Genomic DNA, 27,821 nt, shown 5'->3' on the forward strand with positions numbered 1-27,821 from the left:
CAGAGTGGTGCTCACTGCAACCTTGGCCTCCAGGTTCAAGCAATTCTCCTGCCTCAGCCTCCCGAGTAGCTGGGACTCTGGGCACACACCACCATGCCCAGCTAATTTTTGTATTTTTAGTAGAGACAGGGTTTCACCATGTTGGCCAGGATGGGCTCAATGTCTTGACCTTGTGATCTGCCCACCACGGCCTCCCAAAGTGCTGGGAACACAGGCATGAACCACTGCGTCTGGCCGCATTTTACTTTCTTTGAATGTGGCAGGCTCACCTCCCTGAACACCTCGAGACCTAGTTGTTCTTTGATTTTAGAAGAAGTGGGAGGTGAATGGTTGAGCTGAGAGGTGACTTCAGCACAGCCAGTGGATGGGGGCTTGGGAAACATTGCTTTCCATTATTGTCATGCTGGAGGGCCCTTTAGCCCATGCTCTCCCCCGCCACACTCCTTATTGAGGCCTGGAGCAGACTTCCCAGACCTGGTAGTGATTCAGGGCCCTGGTATGATGGACCCGTATTTGCTGCTCAAGACATTTGCTCCCACTCAGGTTGTCCCATCAGCAATAAGGCCCCCAGGGAGCCCGTGTGATGGAGCCAGAGAGAGACCTGAGCTCTGCAATCTTGGGCAAGGCTTTTCCCTTATGTTTCTTCTTATCTAAAGTGAACAGCTGGGGCTCATATGCTCCCTCCTCATCTAAAGTGAACACATGGGGCTCACGTGCAGGGTCCTCCCTGCTTTCAGAGCCTGGGGTCCCCTGAGGTTCAGGAGGGCTGCTCCAGGTGAGTGCTGAGCTGACTTCTTGGTGGACGTGCTGTGGGGACAGCCCGTTAAAGACAACATCTTGGGGCACTGAAATTGAAAGTTGGAACTGCCTGGTGCATGGTGGCCAGGCCTGCTGGAAACAGGTTGGAAGCGATCTGTCACCTTTCACTTTGATTTCCTGAGCAGCTCATGTGTTTGCTCACTGTTGTTCTACTTTGAATCTTGAAGATTGTTTTTCAGAAATTGATAAAAAAAAAAAAAGTGAGGGGAGAGGAAAATATGCCTATTCTCATCTGTTCTGAGCTAGGGGACACTGTATTCTGGGGTATCCAGTAGAGCCCAGAGCTGACCTGCCTCCCTGTCCCCAGGCTGACTGTCGAAGAACACATCTGGTTCTATGCCCGCCTGAAAGGGCTCTCCAAGAAGCACGTGAAGGCGGAGATGGAGCAGATGGCCCTGGATGTTGGTTTGCCATCAAGCAAGTTGAAAAGCAAAACAAGCCAGCTGTCAGGTGCGGCCCAGAGCTACCTTCCCTGTTCCTCTCCCCTCCTCCTCCAGCTACACACACGCAGAGGAAAATCAGCACTGCCCCAGGGTCCCAGGCTGGGTGAGGTGGGTAATAGAAACTTGTCCCTGGCTGTGTCCCCAGGTCCTCTGCCTTCACTCACTGACGGGCTGGTCCTGGAGTTTGTCTCACTGTTTTTTTTTTGTAGGTGGAATGCAGAGAAAGCTATCTGTGGCATTGGCCTTTGTCGGGGGATCCAAGGTCGTCATTCTGGATGAACCCACAGCTGGTGTGGACCCTTACTCCCGCAGGGGAATATGGGAGCTGCTGCTGAAATACCGACAAGGTGCCTGATGTATATTTATTCTGAGTAAATGGGCTGAGAGAGAGCGGGGTTTTTTAAGAAGTATGGTTGTATCGCTTGGCTACTCTTCTGTGAAGCCATGGGATTCTCTTCTGTTATCACAGAAGAGATAAAGGGCATTGAGACTGAGATTCTTGAGAGGAGATGCTGTGTCTTTATCCATCTTTTTGTCCCCAACATGGTGTACTAAATTTATGGTTAGTCAAAAGGGTGGATGCATAAATGAATGGAATGGGAGAGGGACGGGGAGACGATTGGGCTCTCTGGTTAGAGATCTGATGTGGTACAGTATGAGGAGCACAGGCAGGCTTTGAGCCAACCCTGGCTGGTCCTGAGACATTGGGAAAGTCACAACTTGCCTCACTTTCTTTGCCGATAATAATAGTGGTGCTTACGTCATAGATTAAATTAAATAAGAATGCACACAAACCACCTAGCACAATGCCTGGCATATAACAAGTTCCCAAATAAATGCTACTGTTCTTACCTGTGTCACGATGCGGTACCTATATACATATCCAAAGCTTTGCCATTCTAGGGGTCACAGCCATACAGGGTTAAAGGTGGCTTCCAGGTCTCTTTGCCCTGCTTACCCCTGCTAATCTCTCTCTAGTCCCTGCCACTGTGATAAATGAGAACTGAGAGGCCTCACCTATCCCACATCCTTGTGTTTGTGCCTGGCAGGCCGCACCATTATTCTCTCCACACACCACATGGATGAAGCGGACATCCTGGGGGACAGAATTGCCATCATCTCCCATGGGAAGCTGTGCTGTGTGGGCTCCTCCCTGTTTCTGAAGAACCAGCTGGGAACAGGCTACTACCTGACCCTGGTCAAGAAAGATGTGGAATCCTCCCTCAGTTCCTGCAGAAACAGTAGTAGCACTGTGTCATACCTGAAAAAGGTGAGCTGCGGTCTTGGTGCTGGGCTGGTGTTGGGTCTGGGCAGTCAGGACTTGCTGGCTGTGAATGGTTTCCCCACCTCCACTCCTTTTGCCATGTTGAAGCCACCATCTTCCTGCTCTGCCCCTTGGAAATCATATCATACCTCAGGCATGGAAAGCTAAGGAGCCCTCTGTTCCTATTGTGCTAGTTCTGTTGAATCCCGTTTTCCTTTTCCTATGAGGCACAGAGAGTGATGGAGAAGGTCCTTATAGGACATTATTATGTCAAAGAAAAGAGACTTGTCAAGAGGTAAGAGCCTTGGCTACAAATGACCTGGTGTTCCTGTTCATTACTTTTCAATCTCATTGACCTTAACTTTTAAACTATAAAACAGCCAATATTTATTAGGCACTGATTTCATGCCAGAGAGACTCTGGGCATAAAAGAAAATAATGATAATCATTAATTTTATATAGCATTGTTACCATTTACAACCTTTTTTTTTTTTTTTTTTTTTTTTAAACCTCTATCATCTCAATTAAAGTACAGAGAAACCCTGGGAAGAAGGTAACTATATTTATTATCCCAGATGAGGGAAGTGAGGCTTATAGGGATTTGGTAGCTTATTCAAGGTCACCCAGCAGGTAAATAACAGTGGTAGGACCAGACTCAATTACCAGGTATGTTTTCCCCTGTACCGCAGTACATGCCTGAGACTTCTTTGTGTGTTGAAGCCAGTGGTACCTAACATATTTACATCCCAACCTTAAACTCCTATCCATTTATTTACCTTTTAATGAGCCTCTTGACTCAAGTGCAGTCTGAGGACCAGCAGCATCAGGATCACTTGGGAACTTGTTAGAAATTCAGCAACTTGGGCCCAGCTCAGACCTACCGAATCAGAATCTGTGCATTTTAACAAGGTCCTCAAGTGGTTGAACACACATTGAAGCTTGAGAAGCATTGAAGAGTAGACATGTAGCCAGGTAAAGGCCTTGCCTGAGATGGTTGGCAAAGGCCTTGTTGCAGCATTCATTGGGAGGCCACAGTTCTTCTGGCAACTCTGCTTCCTGACCTTTCACCCTCAGGAAGCAAGGCTGTTCACACAGCACACACATGCCAGACGGGGTCCTCTGAAGCCACGGCTGCCAGTGCATGTGTCCCAGGGAAAGCTTTTTCCTTTAGTTCTCACACAACAGAGCTGCTTGGAAGCCCTCCCTGGCGAAGGTGCTGGTGGCTCTGCCTTGCTCAGTCCCTGATCCGTTCTCACCTCCTTCTTTGCCATCAGGAGGACAGTGTTTCTCAGAGCAGTTCTGATGCTGGCCTGGGCAGCGACCATGAGAGTGACACGCTGACCATCGGTAAGGACTCTGGGGTTTCTTATTCAGGTGGTGCCTGAGCTTCCCCCAGCTGGGCAGAGTGGAGGCAGAGGAGGAGAGGTGCAGAGGCTGGTGGCGCTGACTCAAGGTTTGCTGCTGGGCTGGGGCTGGGTGGCTGTGGGGGCGGGTGCAGCTTGGTGGTGGGTTGGCCTAATGCTTGCTGGGGTGCCTGGGGCTCAGTCTGGGAGCTAGCAGGGCAGTGTCCCAGAGAGCTGAGATGACTGGGATTTGGGGAATCCCTTAGGGGAGTGGACACTGAATACCGGGGATGAGGAGCTGAGGGCCAAGCCAGTGGGCTGGGATTTGAGTCTAGTATATAAGAAGAGTGAGAGCCCAGGAGATCAGGCACAGCCTTCCAGATTTTTCTTGGGTAGCGTGTGTAGGAGGCCAGTGTCACCAGTAGCATATGTGGAACAGAAGTCTTGACCCTTGCCATCTCTGCTGAGTCCTAATGGCTGGCTTTTCCCAGGAAGCCTTCTGCTTCCATGAACTGTTAGATTAACCCTCTATTTAGGTAAATGAGGGAGCCTACTTTTCAAGTATAGGAAAGGGTGAAGAATCTTCTAAGATTCCTTTACTCAAGTTTTCTGTTGAAGAATCCCAGAGCTTAGGCAATAGACACCAGACTTTGAGCCTCAGTTATCCATCCACCCATCCATCCACCTACCCACCCATCCTCGCATCCACCCATCCACCCATCCACCCATCCTACACTGAGTACCTACAATGTGCCTGGCTTTGGTGATACAAAGGTGAATAAGACATAGTCCTTTCCTTTGCCCCCAACCCTCAGACCAGAGATGAACATGTGGAATGATTAAAATACCTGGAACAGGTGTGGTGTATGAGCAGCAGGCTTCTGAGGAGAGGGTGGGGGATGGCCAGCCCTCACTCTGGAGCCCCTCTGCATTGATTGAGCCATCTTTGCATTCTGGTCCCTGCAGATGTCTCTGCTATCTCCAATCTCATCAGGAAGCATGTGTCTGAAGCCCGGCTGGTGGAAGACATAGGGCATGAGCTGACCTACGTGCTGCCATATGAAGCTGCTAAGGAGGGGGCCTTTGTGGAACTCTTTCATGAGATTGATGACCGGCTCTCAGACCTGGGCATTTCTAGTTATGGCATCTCAGAGACGACCCTGGAAGAAGTAAGTTAAGTGGCTGACTGTCGGAATATATAGCAAGGCCAAATGTCCTAAGGCCAGGCCAGTAGCCTGCACTGGGAGCAGGATTATCATGGAGTTAGTCATTGGGTTTTTAGGTCATTGACATCTGAGTAATGTTGACTCCAGTTAGCCATTTAAGATGGTGGTGGGAGACAGCAGGAAAGAAGTATTTTCCTCTGTACCACAGTACATGCCTGAGATTTATTTGTATGTTGAAAACAGTGGTACCTAACAGATTTACATCCCAACCTTAAACTCCTATCCACTTATTTATGTTTTAATGAGCCTCTTTACTCAAGTACAGTGTGAGGACCAGCAGCATCAGGATCACCTGGGAACTTGTTAGAAATTCAGCAACTTGGGCCCAGCTCAGACCTACTGAATCAGAATCAGGAGCAATTCCCTGGTGTGACTGTGTCACAGCCAGGTATCAACTGGATTCTCATACATAGGAAATGACCAACATTTATGAATGGATAGTCTACTTATGCGAGGTGCTGAGATTTGTTTTTTTTTTTTTTAAATCACTGTGACCTCATTTAATTCTCATAAAAAGATGAAAAAATGAACACTCAGGAATGTTGACATGAGATTCAGAATCAGGGATTTGGGGCTTCAAAGCCCATCCTCTCTTTATCCATGTAATGCCTCCCCTTAGAGATCCAACATCACAGACCTTGAGGGCTGAAGGGGATATAAAAGCTGTCTGGCTCAGTGGTCTCCAAGTTTGACAGTGCAGCAGAATCACCTGGGGATGTTACTAAAAGTAAACATTCTAAGGTTTGGCTTCAGGGCCTGTGCATCAGAATTTCTGGAGGTAAGGCCTTGAAGTCTGTACTTCCGTTGCATGCTTCGGACACAGTGGTCTATAGACTCAAGTTTGGAAATTATTGCGCTCATTCAGATTCTCTTCTGATGTTTGAATCTCTGCCATCGTATTTCTAGTGCTCTATTTCCTCCTGCTCATTCTGTATTGGATAACTTGTCATAGTGCTAGCCTACTCAAAGATTTAGAGCCACAGTCCTGAAAGAAGCCACTTGACTCATTCCCTGTAGGTTCAGAACAAATTTCTTCTGCTGCAGTGTCCTACTGTCATAGCTTTTTTTTTTTTTTTTTTTTTTTTGATGAGATGGGAGTTTTGCTCTTACGCCCAGGCTGGAGTACAGTGGTGCGATCTTGGCTCACTACAACCTCTACCTCCCGGGTTCAAGTGATTCTCCTGCCTCAGCCTCCCGAGTAGCTGGAATTACAAGAATGTGCTACCACGCCTGGCTAATTTTGTATTTTTAGTAGAGACGGGTTTTCTCCATGTTGGTCAGGCTGGTCTCGAACTCCCGACCTCAGGTGATCAGCCCGCCTCGGCCTCCCAATGTGCTGGGATTATAGGCATGAGCCATCGCGCCCAGCCATAGCTTTAATTTAAAAATGATTGTCTAGATTGATAGCTCTCACCACTGAGGAAATGTTCTCTGGCAAAAACGGCTTCTCTCCCAAGTGACTCTGACAAAGTGTTATTAAGAAATGTGGCTTCTACTTTCTCTGTCTTAAGGGGCTAACATGCCACTCAATAATGTAATAATCATGGCAGTGATGACTGCTTTCGTAATGTTGGTGCTTATAATGTTCTCACCTGCTCTCATTTTGCAGATATTCCTCAAGGTGGCTGAAGAGAGTGGGGTGGATGCTGAGACCTCAGGTAACTGCCTTGAGGGGGAATGGCACACTTAAGATAGTGCCTCCAGCTGGCTTTCTCAGAGCATGAGTATTGTTCCTTTCCCTTTGAATTGTTCTATTGCATTCTCATTTGGAGAGTGTAGGTTTGTTGCAGATGGGGGAAGTTTGTTTTGTTGTAAATAAAATAAAGTATGGGATTCTTTCCTTGTGCCTTCAGATGGTACCTTGCCAGCAAGACGAAACAGGCGGGCCTTCGGGGACAAGCAGAGCTGTCTTCGCCCGTTCACTGAAGATGATGCTGTTGATCCAAATGATTCTGACGTAGACCCAGGTATGTTAGGGCAAGATCAATCAGTGTCCCACTGTTTGAATGTGAAATTCTCTCTCATGCTCCCAGCTGTTTTCTTGGGATGGCCTTTAGCCAAGGTGATAGATCCCTACAGAGACCAAAGAGATGTGAGGAAATGATAAAAGCCCCTTGTTCTTTGCAGCGTTGTGCATGTGATCAAACCTGAAAGAGCCCATCCATATCACTTCCTTTAAAGACGTAAAGATGGTGCCTCAATCCTCTGAACCCATGTATTTATTATCTTTTCTGCAGGGTCCTAGTTTCTTGTATATATTAGGTGTTTAATTGTTGAACAAATATTCTTTCAAGTAGATGAATTATTTTGAAAGAGTCAGAAAGGGGAATTTGCTGTTAGAGTTAATTGTACCCTAAGACTTATATATTTGAGGCCGGGCACGGTGGCTCAAGCCTGTAATCCCAGCTCTTTGAGAGGCCAAGGTGGGTAGATCACCTGAGGTCAGGAGTTTGAGACCAGCCTGACCAACAAGGTGAGACCCCATGTCTACTAATACCAAAAATTAGCTGAGTATGGTGGTACATACCTGTAATCCCAGCTACTTGGGAGGCTGAGGCAGGAGAATCGCTTGAACCTGGGAGGCAGAGGTTTCAGTGAGTCAAGGTTGCGCCATTGCACTCCAGACTAGGCAACAAAAGTGAAAACTCCATCTGAAAAAAAAAAAAAAAAAAAAGACTTAGATATTTTAGATGAGTGTGTCTTTGTGTGTTTAACTGAGATGGAGAGGAGAGATAAGGCATCAAACAAATATTGTTAAGATGTAAAAGCACATCAGTTAGGTATCATTCATTTAAGACAAGGATTTCTAGAAAATGTTTAGGAACAGAAAACTTTCCAGTTCTCTCACCCCTGCTCACAAGAGTGCATGGCTCTTACATTATATATAATTGCCTGACTTCATACAGTATCAGTACTTAGATCATTTGAAATGTGTCCACGTTTTACCAAAATATAATAGGGTGAGAAGCTGAGAAGCTAATTGCCATTGTGTGTTCTCAAATATGTCAAGCGATGTACATGGCCTGTTTCATAGAATAGTCTATAAGAAATTGATGACTCAATTCATCCGAATGGCTGGCTGTAATACCTGGTTATGCATGAACACATCTTTTCAGTTGTCTCAAGACACCTTTGTTTTCTGTACTTGTCAGACAAGGACTGAAAGGCAGAGACTGCTCCTGTTAGACATTTTGAGTCATAACTCTTCCTTGGACATAGCTTTGTCCTAAAAGTTTACTTCTGAGAAACTTTTAGCTTCAGACACACGCCTCCAAGATAGTTGTTGAAGACACCAGAAGAAGGAGCATGGCAATGCCGAAAACACCTAAGATAATAGGTGACCTTCAGTGTTGGCTTCTTGCAGAGTCCAGAGAGACAGACTTGCTCAGCGGGATGGATGGCAAAGGCTCCTACCAGGTGAAGGGCTGGAAGCTTACACAGCAACAGTTTGTGGCCCTTTTGTGGAAAAGACTGCTAATTGCCAGACGGAGTCGGAAAGGATTCTTTGCTCAGGTGAGATGTGCTGTTTTGGCTAGAGACTCTGGCCTCATGGGTGGGCTGCAGGCTCTGTGACCAGTGAAGGCAGGATAGCATCTTGGTCAAGATATGGATGCTGGAGCCAGATTTATCTGTATTTCAATCCCAGTTCTATTCCTTGCCAGTGTTGTATCTGCTGGCAAGTTACTTCTCTATGCCTCAATCTCCTCATCTGTAAAATGGGGATAATAATATTACCTGCAGTACAGGGTTGTTACGAAAATAAAAACGAATAGGTGCTTAGAATGGGGCCTGACATGAGCAAGTGCTTACTTTTGTGTGTGTATATGTTATTTTGGAGGAGAACATAAAAAGGACAAAGTCTAGAAAAACTGATCGGGTGTATTCAGCTGTCGTAACATGAGAGTTTTTATACCCAGATGCACTTGACATGTGAACTTATTAGAAACTTGATTTTTCTCTGAGTTGATGTTTAACTCAAACTGGTAGAAAAGGTAGGTCAGAATATAGCTGGCCAACAGAGAAGATTCTTACACTATTGTCTGCATGTCAGTGTTTGCATGCTAACTTGCTTAGTTAGAAGGGTTAAATTTTTTCACTCTGTAAAATCAAGAAATGTAGAGAAAAGGTCTGCAGAGAATCTTCCACACTGATGATGTGGATACTGTTAAGAGCAGGAGTTTGGAGCATACAGAGCTGGAGTTAAATCCTGACTTTGCTGCTTATTGGCCGTATGACTTTGGGCAAGTTGCTTAATCTCTCTGATCCTCAGTTACCTTTGTTTGTTGATGATAATCATTGATAACACAACCATAAATAATGACAACAGAGATAATTCTCATTATAGTACTTGCTATACAGACTTATTCACTCAATGTCAATTTTCTGCATTGAAATCCCAGAACATTAGAATTGGGGGCATTGTTTGAATCTTTAAGGTTATAAGGGATACATTTCTCAACAATAAATGGGAGGAGCTTTGGGTTTACTGACAAAGTATGCCCAAGTCATTTTTTTTTTTTTTTTTTTTCAGAGAAGATATGGTAGAAAGTCTTAGGAGGTTGAAGAAGGAATTGGATATTTATTCTTTCTGAGACTGTCACGGGAGACAATGACTATGGTTGTCCGTGATTGGAGCCATTGCTGTAGAGTTGGTTTTATGATAGTGTAGGATTTGAATGGGCCGTGTGTTCTCAGACCTCAGATTAAAGTGAGAAAACTGAGGCCAGTGGGGAGAGTGACTTCACATGGGTGCACCTGTACTAGAGACAGAACCAGGATTCAGGACTTCTGGCTCCTGGTCCTGGGTTCATGGCGCCCAATGTGGTCTTTCTGTCTTCAGGGGGAAGAAGGGCAGGACCCAGTGTTCTGAGTCACCCTGAATGTGAGCACTATTTACTTTGTGAACTTCTTGGCTTAGTGCCTCTGCCAGGTGGCCATAGCCTCTGGCCTTGTGCTGCCAGAGAAGAGGTTTAGTTTTCAGGCTCCATTGCTTCCCAGCTGCCAAGAATGCCTTGATTCAGCACAGTCATAGGCTCTGCACTCCTCATTGCCGTGCTGGTTGGTCGGGGAGGCTGGCTGGACTCGTAGGGATTTGCCCCTTGGCCTTGTTTCTAACACTTGCCATTTTCCTGCTGTCCCCCTGCCCCCTCCACTGCCTGGGTAAAGATTGTCTTGCCAGCTGTGTTTGTCTGCATTGCCCTTGTGTTCAGCCTGATCGTGCCACCCTTTGGCAAGTACCCCAGCCTGGAACTTCAGCCCTGGATGTACAACGAACAGTACACATTTGTCAGGTATGTTTGTCTTCTATGTCCCAGGAGGGGATAAGATTCAAGCAGACCAAAGATGTTTACGAGGGCCAAGGGAATGGACTTCAGAATTACACAGTGGAATAAATTTTACTTCTGTGACTCAGGTCCCTGTATAAGCTAATACTGCATGCATAGAACAGCAGCGAACTAACCCTGAATAATAGGCCAGTCTTCTGTTGAGCCTTTCAGCCTCTCTCCTCTTTATCCTACTGTTGTCAGGAACAGCCATATGTGTTTTAGGTAAAATAATCTGCCCTTGCAAAAATCCACGATTAAGTTATAAAATATTTGAATTTGTGGAGCTGTGTTTTAATTCTGTAATTGACTCACAGGGCACGCTATCAAAGCGTAGAACCTCCAGAGACTTGTTTTCTGCAAAGTATAATTCATATAATTATTATCTATTCTGTTATATTTGGGATGTTAGCTAGTGTTTGTTCTTTAGACAAAAATTTCCTCCTCTCCATAACAATACATTACATCAAAGAAAAGGATAAAGGATATTTCTGGGTCTTGTTAGCAGGAGCTTTCTTCAGTCCTGAAGGATTTGTAGACCTGTAGATGGGGGAACTGTATCAGTGATACAAAAGGGAAGCATTAGGAAAAAAAAAAAATATATATATATATATATATGTATATATATACACACACACACATATATATATATTTATGTAAATGTGAATTGGCCTCTTTTTCTCTAAGCCCACATTTTCTTCTTACATAGTTCAGGTTTACTTTATTTTTTCCTTTCCAGCTGCTGACCCTGTATTGCTCGTGGTCGTGGAACATAGCATGTGTTTGTGACTTGTGCCTGTTATTTTTGTGCTTTCTAGTTGTGCATGCAGAGTGCAAAGTTTTCTTGCCCTTTCTTGGAAAATCCTGCTTGTCTGTGCCAAAGGGATAATCACAAAAGCACTTTTGAAATACTTAATGAGTTGATTTACTTCAAATTTAAAAAATATATAAATGTATACGTGTATGTACATGCATGTACACATACACACCTTTATACATATAGCCCATTTATACAAGCTCCACTTTGGAGTGCTCTATGTCACCCTGATGCCGAATACAGGGCCAGAGTCTGAGATCCTTCTGGGTGGTTTCTGTGTTTTGTTCATTTCTGTTTTAAGAACCTATCACAGAGAAATGCTTCCTAAAGTGTTTAATTTATAAAACATTTGTATCTCTTGATGACTGGTTTTAATGAATTCCTAAGCTGGTTGCCTCTTATGTACCCACAGCAATGATGCTCCTGAGGACACGGGAACCCTGGAACTCTTAAACGCCCTCACGAAAGACCCTGGCTTTGGCACCCGCTGTATGGAAGGAAACCCCATCCCGTGAGTGTCACTTTAGCCATCAGCTGGCTTCTTGTGCTTGTCACCTGGTTTGATTTCTAATATGCTGCATTTATCAACTGCATGCTACATTGTGACCACCAGTATTTGCCCTTTGAATTATTATTATGTTTTAATTACAAAAAGCCAGTGTAGTAACCTAGCTAAATTATCTAGGAGCAAACGTTTGGAGAGTCTTCTAACACCATGCAAAGCACATCATTCCAGACATTTGTTTACTGATTTAGAACATTAATATTTAATTTAAATAGCACTTTAGACTTACTGATCAAATGCTTTTCCTTTCTTTCTCTCCCATTCCCTGTACTTAAGTGCTTCAGTAGGCTCTCATTATATATAATTTTCAGGTTTTGTTTATCAGCTTCTTCGCTTTTATAATCTGTAAAGATGACATATGAATTTTTATAAAAATGACACTTTCTTCTTTTCAAATTGTATAAGGTATTGTACTTTCCTTCAAAACCCCCTTTTCAAAAGTAGGCAGTGGGTAAATAAATTCAGTGAAGCATCCATATGACTCTTAAGTGTGTGTGGGGGAAGGGAGGTCACTAAATCACTGTGAGTAAAGATGGTGGAGAGATGAGGATCTTATGAGGCAGTGCTCAAGGCTAGTAGAGGTGGGTTACTGTTTCCAGGCTTCGGCAGAATCTCAGCTGAGGTCATGAAACAACAGTGATCTCTGAAAAATTATGGCAAGGTGGGAAGGTGCTGGAGAGTTGGAGAGGGGGGTAAACTTGACTTTCAAGTTTTAATGGGAAGATGGGTGACTCTGCACACCATAAAACAGTGAGCATGATAACCTGTTTATACAAGGTTCTAGAGACGATTTCTAAATGGGTAGCTACTGTGTGCTTGTTTGTTCTTAATTAGTATTGGATAGTTGCTAAATATTTGTTAGTACTTAGTAGTTAGTACGTGATAGGTGGTAAATCTTAGCAGCCAATATTGGTTCCCAAATAACCAGATGGCCAGGATAGAGAAGGACACAGATATGGCCTATCTGGATTTCATGGTGCCTTTGATTTTCCACACGAAGGTTGTATAGGAAAGATAGAAGCATGAGATGAGATGATAATATAGTTATCTGGATTCGTCGCTGGCCAGCTGAACCATATGAACTCATGGATTGATGCCAGCTTAGGAAGGCTCTGTAGGAGCCAGAACTGCGTTGAGAGCCAGCCCGTAGAGACAAAATAGGCCCAGCCCTGACATCAGAGGGTTCAAACAGCCCCACCTACAGTCTGCCAGAGGTGGTCGGAAGGGAGGGCCTTTATCCTGGCAACTCTTACTGAAATTCAGATTTTTAGGTTTTGCCAAAAAATGGTAGACATGAAAGAAATTTGACAGGAGCATGTCTCAACAGTATTTAAATTTGTCCCAGCCAGTCCCCTTCTGAATGTTCAGAGTGTGAGCTTCAGGAGGGCAGCGTGTCTTTGTGTGACTTTTCCAGTCAGTTCAGGTGCTTTAAGGAGACAATTAGAGATCAATCTGGAAAACTGTTCATTTGAATTTTTAATACGTAAGAAAACAATAAGAAATAGTTTAAAAGTATGTGTGTGTGTGTGTGTGTGTGTGTGTGTGTGTGTGTGTGTGTGTGTGTATATATATATATATATTTTTTTTTGAGATGGAGTCTTGCTCTGTCGCCCAGACTGGAGTGCAGTGGCTCAATCCTGGCTCACTGCCACCTCTGCCTCCCAGGTTCAAGTGATTCTCCTGCCTCAGCCTCCTGAGTAGCTGGGATTACAAGCATGTGCCACCACACTGGCTAATTTTTCTAATTTTAGTAGAGATGGAGTTTTACCATGTTGGACAGGATGGTTTTGAACTCCTGACTTAAAATGATCCACCTGGCTTGGCCTCCCAAAGTTCTGGGATTACAGGCATGAGCCATCGTGCCCGGCAATTATATTTAATAGTTAATAATAAGGAAATAATCGCTGTAGCTTTACTTTAAATTGTGGAATTCCGAAACTGGAAGGGAACTGGAAATGACTTGTTGAATCAAGTCATTTTAAACTTTTATTTTGCCAGTGGAAAAAATAAGCCCCCAAAAGAGCAGGGAACTTACTGATGTCCCACAGTAATTCACAGCTGGAGACAAGGTTAAAGGCTTTGTGTCTTATCTCCAGGGAAAATTTGTAGATAGCCTAGCTCTTTATGTGCCGAGCACTCTCACCCCAGGCATCCCCCAATTCTCTACTCATTTGAGAACGTAAATTGGATCTTGCCACTCTCTACTCATTTTTCAGCACATCGAGCATAAGATCGAGACTGTTTCCCAGGCCTCTGTCATCTGGCTCCTTTCCTCCTCGTTTATCATTACTCTTCTTCGTAGCTTATCCTACTCCAGCCGTGCTGTCTTCCTGTTATCGCTCAAAAATAGAAACGCATTTCTTCCTAGGGCCTTTGTTCCTGCACTTGCCATCGCTTTTGCTCATTATGTTCTTTTCGTGAAATCTTTGACCAGCTTGTTCTCCATCATTGTTTATGTTTTGACTGAAATGTCTTCTCTTCAGTAGGTCCATTCTCCCCAATCACTGTCTTTTTATTTTGCTTTATTTTGGGCCATCTAAGATTATCTTATTAGTTTATTTGTTGTTCGGCTCCTCCATGGCCATATACCTCCATGAAGGCAGGTATTGTCACCTTAGGCCCTCAAATATACTGGACAGCATCTGGCACATAGTAGATGCTCAATGAATATTTGTTGTGTGAGCAAATGGTTGGTTGATTGGACTGAACAGAGTTCAGTATGTAAACGTTTAGGGCCTCTTTGCATTCTATTTTACTTATGTATAAAATGATGATACATAATGATGATATAAATGATGTCACAGTGTACAAGGCTGTTGTGGGATCAGGCAATCAAATGAGATCATGCTTGTCTTTTCCAAATGGTGAGGGAGTAGATGCATGTTTGTGGTCATTATGGAATGATCCTGTGCTCCTGAGGCAACAGAAAGGCCAGGCCCTCTCGGGTAATCCTCCTCTTGCTGTCTTCCCTTTGCAGAGACATGCCCTGCCAGGCAGGGGAGGAAGAGTGGACCACTGCCCCAGTTCCCCAAACCATCAAGGACCTCTTCCAGAATGGGAACTGGACGATGCAGAATCCTTCACCTGCATGCCAGTGTAGCAGCGACAAAATCAAGAAGATGCTGCCCGTGTGTCCCCCAGGGGCGGGGGGGCTGCCTCCTCCGCAAGTACGTCACTTTCAGGGTGTGACTGGGCAGAAGGGGTAGAGGGTGGGCTGGTAGCTTTGCTTGGAAGCAGGAATGAGTGAGATGCCATGTTGGGAGGGTCTGTCTTTTTTCTCTTTTTCTTTGAGGTGGAGTCTTGCTCTGTTGCCCAGGCTGGAGTGCAGTGGCATGATCTTGGCTCACTGCAACCTCCCCCTCCCAGGTTCGAGCGAGTCTCCTGCCTCAGCCTCCAAAGTAGCTGGGATTACAGGCACGCACCACCATGTCCGGCTGATTTTTGTGTTTTTAGTAGAGATGGGGTTTCGCCATGTTGGCTAGGCTGATCTGGAACTCCTGACCTCAGGTGATCCACCCGCCTCGGCCTCCCAAAGTGCTGGGATTACGGGTGAGAGCCACCTGTTTACCCCTGATTACAGGTGAGAGCCCAGCCCTGTTTCAGTCTTTAACTTGCTTCTTGTCATAGGAAAAAGCATGTGAGTTTTGAGGGGAGAGGGTTTGGACCACACTGTGCCCATGCCTCTCCCACAGCAGTGAAGTCACAGGACAGACTGTGACAGGCCTGGCTTCCAATCTTGGCTCTGCAACAAATGAGTTGGTAGCCTTTGACAGGCCACTTTAACTCCCTGGACCTGTTTCTTCACCTCTGAATTAGGGAGGCTGGATCAGAAAACTCCTGTGGATCATGTCAACTCTGGCATTCTTGGAGACTCTGTTTGGGAAGGAGTCCTGAGACTTTTTTTTTTTTTGAGAATTTCAGGAAGAGGAGTCCTTATGATAGCTCTCTGCTGCTTTTATCAGCATCCAAATTGCAGGGTGAGGACAAGCAATTCTAAATGAGTACAAGAACTAAAATAAGTCTTGGTTACCACTCTTTAAAATAATAGCTAGGCCAGGTGCAGGGTGGCTCACACCTGTAATCTCAGTATTTTGGGATGCTGAGGCGGACGAATCACCTGAGGTCAGGAGTTCGAACCAGCTTGGCCAATGTGGCGAAACCCTGTCTCTACTAAAAATACAGAAATTAGCCAGACATGGAGGCATGTGCCTGTAATCCCAGTTACTTGGGAGGCTGAGGCAGGAGAATTGCTTGAACCTGGGAGGTGGAGGTTGCAGTGAGCCAAAATCATGCCACTGCACTCCAGCCTGGGCAACACAGTGAGACTCCGTCTCAAAAAATAAAATGAATAAAATAACAGCTAATCTAGTCATCGGTATAACTCCGATGAACAAAAGATTTATTAGGCATAGGGAATGATGATGCTTCCTAAAAATCTCTTGACTACAAAGAATTTCATTTCAATGTTTATTGTTAGATGTTCAGAATAAATTCTTGGGAAAGACCTTGGCTTGGTGTAAGTGAATTACCAGTGCCGAGGGGTAGGGTGAACCAAGTCTCGGTGCTGGTTGACTGAGGGCAGTGTCTGGGGCCTGTAGTCAGGTTTCTGGTCGCACTGTGGACATGGTCACTGTTGTCCTTGATTTGTTTTCTGTTTCAATTCTTGTCTATAAAGACCCGTATGCTTGGTTTTCATGTGATGACAGAGAAAACAAAACACTGCAGATATCCTTCAGGACCTGACGGGAAGAAACATTTCGGATTATCTGGTGAAGACGTATGTGCAGATCATAGCCAAAAGGTGACTTTTTACTAAACTTGTCCCCTGCCTTATTATTACTAATTAGAGGAATTAAAGACCTACAAATAACAGACTGGAACAGTGGAGGAAGTGCCAGATTATGGCCTGATTCCATCTATCGGAAGTTTAGGATATTATCCCAAACTAGAAAAGATGATGAGAGGGACTGTGAACATTCAGTTGTCAGCTTCAAGGCTAAGGCAACCTGGTCTAGAATGAAAATAGAAATGGATTCAAAGTCAAATTCTGCCACTTAGTAGCAACTTGACCAGGTAACTGGTTATCCTTTTAAAGCCTTAGTTTATCTAAATTGTGATATTAATGTTGCTCTTGTAAGTTTGTTATGAGGACTGAATTAAATGATGTACATAAAGTGCCTTGGGTACTCTCTGATAGGGGACTCCATGATAATTTGTGGTCTCATGGAGGGAGCCCTGGGAAGGTTTAGGAGCCTGCCTTGGCTGTGGAGCCTTGGGAGAGCCGTCTAGCTTCCCGGGACATGGCAGTCTAGTGTTAAATGCTTAGCTCAGCAAATGTTTGTTCTGGTTTCCTTCCCATCAACTTGGTCAGTTGGGGTCTTTCACTTAGGAGTTTCTCAGTGCCTTTAAGTGGCACGGGCATGCTGGAATGATAGTGACCATGAGTTTCCAAGAAAGAAGCATAACTTCTCCGTATGTCATCCACAATTGAAATATTATTGTTAATTGAAAAAGCTTCTAGGCCAGGCACAGTGGCTCACGCCTGTAATCCTAGCACTCTGGGAGGCCAAGGCGGGTGAATCACTTGAGGTCAGGAGTTCAAGACCAGCCTGGCCAACATGGGGAAACTCCGTCTCTACAAAAAATACAAAATAAGCTGGGCGTGGTGGCACGTGCCTGTAATCCCAGCTACTTGGGACGCTGAGGCAGGAGAATTGCTTGAACCCGGGAGGCGGAGGTTGCAGTCAGCTGAGGTCGCGCCATTGCACTCCAGCCTGGGCAACAAGAGCGAAACCGTCTCCAAAAAAAAAAAAAAAAAAAAAAAAAAAAGAAAGAAAAAGCTTCTAGTTCACTTACATCTTGGTTTATAAGGTGGTTTGTAAATTGGTTTAACCCAAGGCCTGATTCTCATATAGGTAATAGGGTACTTATGATGGAGAGAAGGCTGGATGAGGCCTGAGCACAGGCTTCTTTTCTCTGGCACAACCCTACAAGGCCAGCCTGATTCTAGGATTATTTCTGTCCCTTCCTTATATCCTCAGGTGGGTATTTACTCCTTTTGCATCATCAGGAATAGGCTCAGTGCTTTCTTTGAACTGATTTTTTGTTTCTTTGTCTCTGCAGCTTAAAGAACAAGATCTGGGTGAATGAGTTTAGGTAAGTTGCTGTCTTTCTGGCACCTTTAGCTCAGGAGGAGGATGGTGTTGTAGGTGTCTTGGATTGAAGAAAGCTTTGGAGATTGTTTGTCACTCACACACTCAACGGGTGCCACCTCACCGTAAGGAGGACAGAAGCCCTGTGAACGTGTGGAGCACACGGGCACAGACAGATTTAGATTAGGTCTGCTTTATAGAGCTTCTGCCTAGAGCATCGTAGCTCAGTGCCTAGTGGCCCCTCCAGAGGCCTCTGAAATATCTGATGTACTGATTTCCTTGAGGAGAATCAGAAATCTCCTGTGGGTGTCTAGGGAGTTCAAGTAAGTAGTGTTGTGAGGGGAATACCTACGTGTACTTTCCCCCCAAACCAGATTCTCAAGGCTTCTTAAGGACTCAAGGACAATTTCTAGGCATGTAGCAAGGGACTAAGAAGATCTTAGAGGAAATAAGAAGCACCAAAACCATCTCTTTGCACTGTATTTCAACCCATTTTTCCATCTGGGTTTTGAAGGAACAGGTGGGACTGGGGACGGAAGAATTCTAGAGGCCAGTTTGTCCATCATGAAAAATGAGATAGCTGATGTGGCTACCTCAGGGGGCCCGAAGGCTCCTTGTTACTGATTTCCACCTTTTCCGTCTGCCTTTTCCCCAAGGGCCAGGACCCTTGGATCTCTGGGCAGAGCAGACGCAGGCCCCTATAATAGCCCTCAGGCTAGAAAGGAGCCGGGACCTGCGTATAAGGCCAGTGTAGCCTACTCTGGACAGTGCAGGGTTCCCACTCTCCCAACTTCCCATCTGCTTGCCTCCAGACCCACGTTCACGCCCGAGTCACTGGGTCGGAGGAGCATCTGTGAGATGAAACACCATTCTTTCCTCGATGTCTCAGCTATCTAACTGTGTGTGTAATCAGGCCAGGTCCTCCCTGCTGGGCAGAAACCATGGGAATTAAGAGATTGCCAGCATTTATTAGAGGAAGCTGACGTGTAACTTCTCTGAGGCAAAATTTAGCCCTCCTTTGAATAGGAATTTGACTCAGTGAACCTTGTCCACACTCGCACTGAGTCTGCTGCTGAGTGGTATGTGCACCCCACTGTCTGGGTTTTAATGTCAGGCTGTTCTTTTAGGTATGGCGGGTTTTCCCTGGGTGTCAGTAATACTCAAGCACTTCCTCCGAGTCAAGAAGTTAATGATGCCATCAAACAAATGAAGAAACACCTAAAGCTGGCCAAGGTACAATATCTATCATGAGACGTATCAGAAAAATGGGCGTGTAGCTGCTGGGATGTAGGAGTAGTTGGCAGGTTAAATGGATCACCTGGCAGCTCATTGTTCTGAATATGTTGGCATACAGAGCCATCTTTGGCATTTAGTGATTTGAGCCGGACAAAACTGAATTACTTAGTTGTACATTTAAAAGTGTAGGTCAAAAACAAATCCAGAGGCCAGGTGCCATGGCTCATGCCTGTAATCCTAGCACTTTGGGAGGCGGAAGTGAGTGGATCACTTGAGGTCAGGAGTTCGAGACCAGCCTGGCCAACATGGTGAAACCCCGTATCTACTGAAAATACAAAAAAAAAAAAAAAAAGCTGGGCTATTGGTGGCATACACCTGTAATCCCAGCTACTTGGGAGGCTGAGGCAGGAGAATCGCTTGAACCCTGTAGGCAGAGATTGCAGTGAGCTGAGATCGCAGCATTGCACTCCAGCCTGGGCAACAAGAGCAAAACTCCGTCTCAAAAAATATTTTTTAAAAATTCAGAGATTTAAAAGCTCTCAGCGGCCAGGTGTGGTGGCGTATGCCTGTAATTCCAGCACTTTGGGAGGCCGAGGTGAGCGGATCACAAGGTCAGGAGTTTGAGACCAGCCTAGCCAACATGGTGAAACCCTGTCTCTACTTAAAAAAAATACAAAAATTAGCCGGGCATGGTGGTGTGCGACTATAATCCCAGCTACTCGGGAGGCTGAGGTGGGAGAATTGCTTGAACCCGGGAGGTGGAGGTTGCAGTGAGCCAAGATGGTGCCACTGTGCTCCAGCCTGGGTGACAGGGCAAGACTCCGTCTCAAAAAAAGGTCTCAGAACAACCAGTTTTACAAATTTGGCCAGTTGGTAAATAAACTGGGTTTCCAACCTACTTTGCTGAAACAATCACTGACTAAATAGGAAATGAATCATTTTCTTTTTGAAGCTGGCAGGCTGGTCTGCAGGACCTGATAAGTACTCACTTCATTTCTCTCTGTCTCAAGTGTCCCATTTTTAAGTGAGAATTAAGGGGCTCCGATAAAATGCACCCTAGGATTGTGGACACCAGTGATAGTCCTAGAATCCACAGCTCTGCTTTTGAGTGATGGACCCATGTATCTGGCACATCTGCAGGCGGAGCATGATTCTGGCTCTTCACATGATGCCGGTGGAGCACTTGGAGGAGTCCTCACCCCACCGTGATAACCAGACATTAAAATCTTGGGGCTTTGCATCCCTGGATTTCTCTGTGATTCCTTCTAGACTGGTGGCATCATGGCAGCATCACTGTTGTAGATTTCTGGTCACTTGGTTCTCAGGAGCCGTTTATTTAATGGCTTCACATTTAATTTCAGTGAACAAGGTAGTAGTGGCATTGAGCTTCACAGGGCCGTCCTGTTGTCCACAGGTTCCAGGTTGACTGTTGCCCCTTATCTATGTGAACAGTCACAACTGAGGCAGGTTTCTGTTGTTTACAGGACAGTTCTGCAGATCGATTTCTCAACAGCTTGGGAAGGTTTATGACAGGACTGGACACCAAAAATAATGTCAAGGTAAACCACTGTCTTTGTTCTAGTAGCTTTTTGATGAGCAATAATCCTTATGTTTCCCGGAGCACTTTGAACTCATGGTAAAGTTGGCAGGGGCATTCAGAACAGAAAAGAGCAAACTGGGCCGGGCGCGGTGGCTCAAGCCTGTAATCCCAGCACTTTGGGAGGCCGAGACGGGCGGATCACGAGGTCAGGAGATCGAGACCATCCTGGCTAACACGGTGAAACCCCATCTCTACTAAAAAAATACAAAAAAACTAGCCGGGCGCAGTGGCGGGCGCCTGTAGTCCCAACTACTCGGGAGGCTGAGGCAGGAGAATGGCGTGAACCCGGGAGACGGAGCTTGCAGTGAGCTAAGATCCGGCCACTGCACTCCAGCCTGGGCGGCAGAGCGAGACTCCGTCTCAAAAAAAAAAAAAAAAAAAAAAAAAAAAAAAAAGAAAAGAGCAAACTGTTAGCTTTACCAGCGAGGCAGTACAGTATAGTGTAGTGATTCAGAGAATTTGCTTTGCCACCAGACATACCAGGTAACCTTGACTAAGTCACTTAACCTATCTAAGCCTCAGTTCCCTCATCTGTGAAATGGAGACAATAATCATGGCTCTCTCTAAACTGTTGTGAGAATTCAATGAGTTAAAGGTAGAAGGTCCTCCCCACAGTGCCTACCCACATAGTCAGTGATCACTGTGTCCTGTACACTGTAATTTCTTCGCCATGTTCTCTGATCATAGTGTTTTGCTTTGGTACGTGACTAGAATTTCTTTCTGAGGTTTTTGTGCATGGTTGGCGTGTGTGCACCTGCCTGCAGGAGGAGGGTTTGGGGGCATTACCTTGTACCTGGTATGTTTTCTTTCAGGTGTGGTTCAATAACAAGGGCTGGCATGCAATCAGCTCTTTTCTGAATGTGATCAACAATGCCATTCTCCGGGCCAACCTGCAAAAGGGAGAGAACCCTAGCCATTATGGAATTACTGCTTTCAATCATCCCCTGAATCTCACCAAACAGCAGCTCTCAGAGGTGGCTCTGTAAGTGTAGCTGTGTCTGAATGGATGGAGTGCGGCAAGGAGAGGGTCATGGAGGAGGGCAGAAAAATATGAAGCTCATCGTAGGGGAACAGCTGCAGAGACCATTACATTATGATAAATCTGGGTTGATCCAGGCTCTGGGCAGAAGTGATAAGTTTACGAATTGGCTGGTTGGGCTTCTTGAACTGCAGAAGAGAAAATGATACTGATATGTAAAAATCATAACATTTAGTGAATTCATATAAAGTGAGTTCAAAAATTGTTAAGTAAATTATAATTTAATTATAAGTGTTTAATCAGTTTGATTTGTTTAAAAACCACTGTTTTAAACTTGGTGGAATATGTTTTTATTAGCTTGTATCTTTAATTCCTAAGTTAAGCTGTGTGTGTGTGTGCGTGTGTGTGTGTGTGTGTGAGAGAGAGAGAGAGAAAGAGAGAGAGAAGTTTAAAGCCAGGATGAGCTAGTTTTTAAAGTATGCAGGCTTTGGAGTCATACTGATCTGGGTTTGAATCTGGTCTCTAAACTTTATAGATGTATGATATTAACTGAGGCAATTCATGTAAATTGCCAAGCCCAGCACTCAGCACAGAGTTGATATTTAGCACACATTAGATGCCTTTCCTGTACATGGAGCATGGCAGTTCCTGTTTCTGCTTAACTCCTACAGGATACTAATATAGGACACTAGGATCTTTATACCAAGACCCCGTGTAATGGGCTTATAAGACCATTCTTCTTATAAGAATCTGTTAAAATTTTTGTATGTGTTAAATCAATAGCTGCCGGGCGCGGTGGCTCACGCCTGTAATCCCAGCACTTTGGGAGGCCGAGGCGGGCGGATCACAAGGTCAGGAGATCGAGACCATCCTGGCTAACACTGTGAAACCCCATCTCTACTAAAAATGCAAAAAATTAGCCGGGCGAGGCGGCGGGCGCCTGTAGTCCCAGCTACTCGGGAGGCTGAGGCAGGAGAATGGCGTGAAGCCGGGAGGCGGAGCTTGCAGTGAGCCGAGATCGCGCCACTGCACTCCAGCCTGGGCGACTAAGCGAGACTCTGTCTCAAAAAAAAAAAAAAAAAAAAAAAAAAAAAATCAATAGGCTACATACTGTTATTTTCAAGTTGATTTACAGCCAGAAAAAATTAATTTATTTGAGTAGTTGCACAGTAATATTTCTGTTCTCATTTAGTTTTCAAGCCCCACTAGTCCTAGTTCACACACTAGTTGTGTGTGAAAATTTACAACTTACTACTCTTACAAGGTCACGAACAGTGGACCAAAGTGAATACCATTAACCACTCTGACTTCCTTCAATAGTTTTATTGTGGCAGTGGTATCACAACTTGACCTCAGTAGTATCAGTTTGGCATTTACATTGTCATATTTTTTGACTTAAAAATAATCATCTTAACCCTGAATAAAATGTGTCTGGTGAACAGATGTTTTTCCTTGGGCTGTGCCTCACATATCTGTGTGTGTCTGTGTGTCCGTGTGTCCGTGTGTCCGTGTCCTCGCTGATTGAGCCCCAATTGCATCAAAGACCCCTCAGATTTTCACACCCTTTTTCTTTCCAGGATGACCACATCAGTGGATGTCCTTGTGTCCATCTGCGTCATCTTTGCGATGTCCTTCGTCCCAGCCAGCTTTGTCGTATTCCTGATCCAGGAGCGGGTCAGCAAAGCAAAACACCTACAGTTCATCAGTGGCGTGAAGCCTGTCATCTACTGGCTCTCTAATTTTGTCTGGGATATGGTAAGGACACAGGCCTGCTGTATCTTTGTAATGTCTGTCAGGGCCATGGATTCACAGGGATAAGAAGAAAAGAGCCCTGGCTATCATCAGGAAATGTTCCAGCTACTCTAAAGATATATGAAAAAGGAAAAGCCAGAGGCAGGTGATCACTTTCATGACACCAAACACAGCGTTGGGTACCAGAGTTCATGTCACACCAGAGGGAAAAATCTATACACAATGATGAAAATTAATACCACTGCTGCAAGAATCAGAGAGATGCAAGTCAAAACTCCAAGTCAATGCCTCTAATTTTTCTGATGGGTTTTAACCTCCAGAGTCAGAATGTTCTTTGCCTTACTAGGAAAGCGATCTGTCATTTGAAAACTCTATACATTTTATCAGCAGCTTATCCATCCATTGCAAATATGTTTTTGTGCCGGCTACAATATATTGCTTCTATGTTGACCAATATGGGGGACTTGAAGGAATTCTAAAGTTCTAATTGTTGTAAAGTACAGTTGAAATATATCTTCCTGTAACTTCCATTAACTATAAGCTACACAGAGCAAATGTAATTCTTCTCCCACTGAACAAGTCCCTGAATATTTAAAAACAACTCTCATACTCTCATTTAACCTGAGTATTCCCCAGATAAGATGATATATGAGAATATACCTTGTAACCTCCAAAGCACTGTACAAATGTGAGCAGTGATGGTGGAGATGATGATGAGGTCTTTGCTGTTCATACCAAGGCTCTTAGACTTTGTCACTCTTCTGATCCGATTGTCCTTGTATGGCCATGCTCTATATTGTTAATGTCCCGTTTCAAAAGCAAAGCCAAGAATTAACCTCGTGTTCAGGCTGTGGTCTGAATGGTTATGAGCCTAGAGGGAGTTAATCTTTAGCCCACACTTCTATTCCTACAGCACAAAGACTTTGCATTTTGGAAGGAGCACTGTCTTACTGGCAACTTAGTGGTAAACCAAAAACCTCCATTTCACACAAATGATTGTGAAATTCGGGTCTCCTTCATTCTATACAAATTCATTTTTTTTGAACCTAAACTTTATATTTATCCATATTAAATTACATGTGTTTTATTTTTGTTTTAGCTTGATTCAGTAATTACTCCAGTCAGTAAACACAGACTGAATGCTATGTGTCTGACTTATGCCAGGCATAGGTGATTCAGAGATGAAAGGTCAAGTCCCTGAACCCATCTCTTATCTTCCTGGGTATTATCTGTAGCTCCTGAAATTTGCTAGAAGCATGTCTTCATCTAAGTTGTTGATAAACACATCAAGTAGCACAGGACTGAGGCAGAGTCCTGTAGTCAGAAGCTGCAGTTCTTCTAGCAGCTAACAAGCCCACTATCACTTCCCTGCCTGTGCTTTGCTCTGCCAGCTATGAATTCTCATAATTGTCCTATCGTCAAGTCTTTATTTCTGCATTTTACTGCTTGATACACTGTCAGGACAGACTTTAAAATTATTCTCAGTGCGATGAAACAATTCTGACATTCATGTTATGAGCAGTTACCTCATAAATAGATTACATGTGAGATTGAACTTGGGCAGACTGTAATATAGCATTAATGATGAAACAGACAATCATCTTCGGGAAGAAGAATGGAAGCTTATTTGCTGCCTGTGAAATTGAAATTACTCTGACTGGGAATCCATCGTTCAGTTTACTGAGCGTGACACCTTGGCTTGGCTGTTGGAAAGACAGAAAGGGCATGTAGCTTATAAAATCAGCCAAGGGGAAAATGCTTGTCAAAGTGTATTGTCCGGTATTTTGATTAATAGTTTATATGGCTTCATTAATTCAGAGTTACTTTCCAATATGTTTATCTGCCCTTTCTTGTCTAATGATGGTGAAGACTTGTGTGATGCATTGTGTATTTGATTTAGGGGTAAACTGTATGTCTTTATTTTCACTTTTAGTGCAATTACGTTGTCCCTGCCACACTGGTCATTATCATCTTCATCTGCTTCCAGCAGAAGTCCTATGTGTCCTCCACCAACCTGCCTGTGCTAGCCCTTCTACTTTTGCTGTATGGGTAAGTCACCTCTGAGTGAGGGAACTGCACAGTGGATAAGGCATTTGGTGCCCAGTGTCAGAAGGAGGACAGGGGACTCAGTAGACACTTACCTTTTTGTGTCTCACCAGGTGGTCAATCACACCTCTCATGTACCCAGCCTCCTTCGTGTTCAAGATCCCCAGCACAGCCTATGTGGTGCTCACCAGCGTGAACCTCTTCATCGGCATCAATGGCAGCGTGGCCACCTTTGTGTTGGAGCTCTTCACCGACAATGTGAGTCATGCAGAGAGAACACTCCTGCTGGGATGAGCATCTCTGGGAGCCAGAGGACAGTGTTTAATTGTGATCTTATTCTACTTGTCAGTGGCATTGACGCTGCTGACTGCCTTGTCCTTTCTTCAGAGTCTGTCTTCCCCGAGAAGGCAAAGCACCTTTCTTTCTTGCTGTGCCGTACATTTTGCTGGTCAAGCCTTTCAGTTTCTTTTGACAGTTTTTTTTTTTCTTTCTTTTTTCAGTGTTGCTTTTACCAAGAGTAGCTCCTCTGCCTTCCACTTTGCACATGAGATCTGGGCGACGCCATTCAATCCCAAGACTTTTACCATCACCCCTCTTGGTGTTTTTATTGTTATCTCTAAGATCTACGCCTTTAGCCTTGTTCATAACCTTGAACTCTAATCTCACATTCTCACTTGCCTAGTGGAGTGCTCCATTTAGATAGTATATAGATACTCCAAACTGGACAGGTCCTAGTTTTCTTCGCCCCTGGAACATAATGCTTTTCTTACCATCCCTGTCACACTCAGTGGCACTACCATCCACTCGGTTGCCCAAGCTGGCTCTTAGAGTTATCCTAGATGCTTGCTTTGCTGTTGCAGATTTCCCACATTCGACTGGTTGTGTTGTCAGTTCTTCCAGGTATGGACCTCTAAAATAAGGCTTCCTCTCCATTCCGGTTGGCATTGCCTTTGTCCAAACACAGCACACAAGGCCTTTTACAGATGCACAACTCTTCCTGTCCGTACCCACCACACCCTTTCCCCAGCTGTAAGCTTCAGATGAGTTGTCCCCAACCACCGTGCTCCTGTAAGCCTGGTTTGAAATGCCCTTCTTCTGTCACAGGGTCCAGTAGTACATCTCTTACCCTTCAAGATTTAGCTTAAATGTGAAGCTTTCCTTACCTGCTGGGAGGTGTTCTCTCTTTTCTCTGTGCTCTCAGAGTCCTCAGTCCATGCCTCCAGTACAGTGCACATCCACTTACATGGTAATTTCCTGTTTACATACTTTTCCTACTCGGAGTGGAGTCTGTTTCTTACTAACTTTTGCCTCTCCCATGCCCTAGCACAGTGCATCCAGCATATAGCCCCTTACTCAGTTGCTAGATATTTGGCCACTGTTGTCTTTTGGGGTCATACGTTCTGATGTATTTGAGAAGAATTTCTAAAATTCTGACAAAATCCTGAAACTCAAATATTGACCCAGACATGAGCAATTTGCTTTTAAAATGCTAAGGGATTTTTAATGGATTTGCTTCTGATTAAATATAGGCTGTTTCTAAGCTTTATTCATGATTTCTCCACACTCAGACCATTTCTCCAGATTTTCTAAAGAAGAGAATTTTATTGCCACATATCATCCACTATGCCTGCTGCTATTTCATTGGTATCTGAATTAAAAGGTCCAGTTTGTCCCTAGAGAATCAAATTTTTCTTCACTCCCATATTTCAGAATTTGATACATTTTTAGGATAAACCATGAATGACTTCCATTTCTTCTCCCTCGCCCTCCCTTCCCTCCCTTTTCTTTTTATTTTAGAAGCTGAATAATATCAATGATATCCTGAAGTCTGTGTTCTTGATCTTCCCACATTTTTGCCTGGGACGAGGGCTCATTGACATGGTGAAAAACCAGGCAATGGCTGATGCCCTGGAAAGGTTTGGTGAGTGAAGCAGTGGTTGTAGGATGCTTTAATGGGGATGGCACTCTGCATAGGCCTTGGTACCCTGGACTTTGTTTTGGAAAGAAGCAGGTGACTAAGCACAGGATGTTCCCCCACCCCCATGCCCAGTGATAGGGCTCATGCCAACACAGCTGGTTGTGGCATGGGTTTTGTGACACAATCATTTGTCTGTGTCTCCAATAGCATTGAGAAAAGTCAAAGGGCAGTTTTGAAGGTAAGGAAAATAGTGGCATTTGCTTGGATCCATTGGCTCATGCCACTGACTGGGTTGGTCAGATGCCCTGGAAAAGTCAAACCACAGCTTTGAGAATTA

The 27,821-nt window shown here is 44.6% G+C and overlaps 1 protein-coding gene across 11 annotated transcripts in view; it reads left to right on the forward strand.

Moving 5' to 3' along the window:
- ABCA1 (ATP binding cassette subfamily A member 1) overlaps window positions 1-27,821 on the forward strand; it is a 148,500-nt gene that overhangs the window by 107,599 nt on the left and 13,080 nt on the right. For 4 of the 11 annotated variants that reach the window (XM_015436904.4, XM_074016952.1, XM_045373554.3 and 1 more), the window contains 20 exons: window positions 1,127-1,269; window positions 1,472-1,609; window positions 2,312-2,532; window positions 3,901-3,979; window positions 4,836-5,038; window positions 6,705-6,753; window positions 6,949-7,062; window positions 8,460-8,608; window positions 10,262-10,386; window positions 11,649-11,747; window positions 14,779-14,968; window positions 16,508-16,602; window positions 17,925-17,957; window positions 19,081-19,186; window positions 20,674-20,748; window positions 21,602-21,771; window positions 23,346-23,523; window positions 25,454-25,569; window positions 25,680-25,824; window positions 27,364-27,487. In XM_015436904.4, the coding sequence (XP_015292390.3) occupies window positions 1,127-1,269; window positions 1,472-1,609; window positions 2,312-2,532; window positions 3,901-3,979; window positions 4,836-5,038; window positions 6,705-6,753; window positions 6,949-7,062; window positions 8,460-8,608; window positions 10,262-10,386; window positions 11,649-11,747; window positions 14,779-14,968; window positions 16,508-16,602; window positions 17,925-17,957; window positions 19,081-19,186; window positions 20,674-20,748; window positions 21,602-21,771; window positions 23,346-23,523; window positions 25,454-25,569; window positions 25,680-25,824; window positions 27,364-27,487 (2,552 nt within the window). Of the gene's footprint in view, window positions 1-1,126; window positions 1,270-1,471; window positions 1,610-2,311; window positions 2,533-3,800; window positions 3,980-4,835; window positions 5,039-6,704; window positions 6,754-6,948; window positions 7,063-8,459; window positions 8,609-10,261; window positions 10,387-11,648; window positions 11,748-14,778; window positions 14,969-16,476; window positions 16,603-17,924; window positions 17,958-19,080; window positions 19,187-20,673; window positions 20,749-21,601; window positions 21,772-23,345; window positions 23,524-25,453; window positions 25,570-25,679; window positions 26,151-27,363; window positions 27,488-27,821 lie in introns of those variants that run through there. The other 7 variants (XM_005581143.5, XM_074016953.1, XM_074016951.1 and 4 more) reach the window with 5 other exon arrangements.

The sequence above is a fragment of the Macaca fascicularis genome, chromosome 15 (assembly GCF_037993035.2).
Source record: "Macaca fascicularis isolate 582-1 chromosome 15, T2T-MFA8v1.1".
Lineage (NCBI taxonomy): Eukaryota > Metazoa > Chordata > Mammalia > Primates > Cercopithecidae > Macaca > Macaca fascicularis.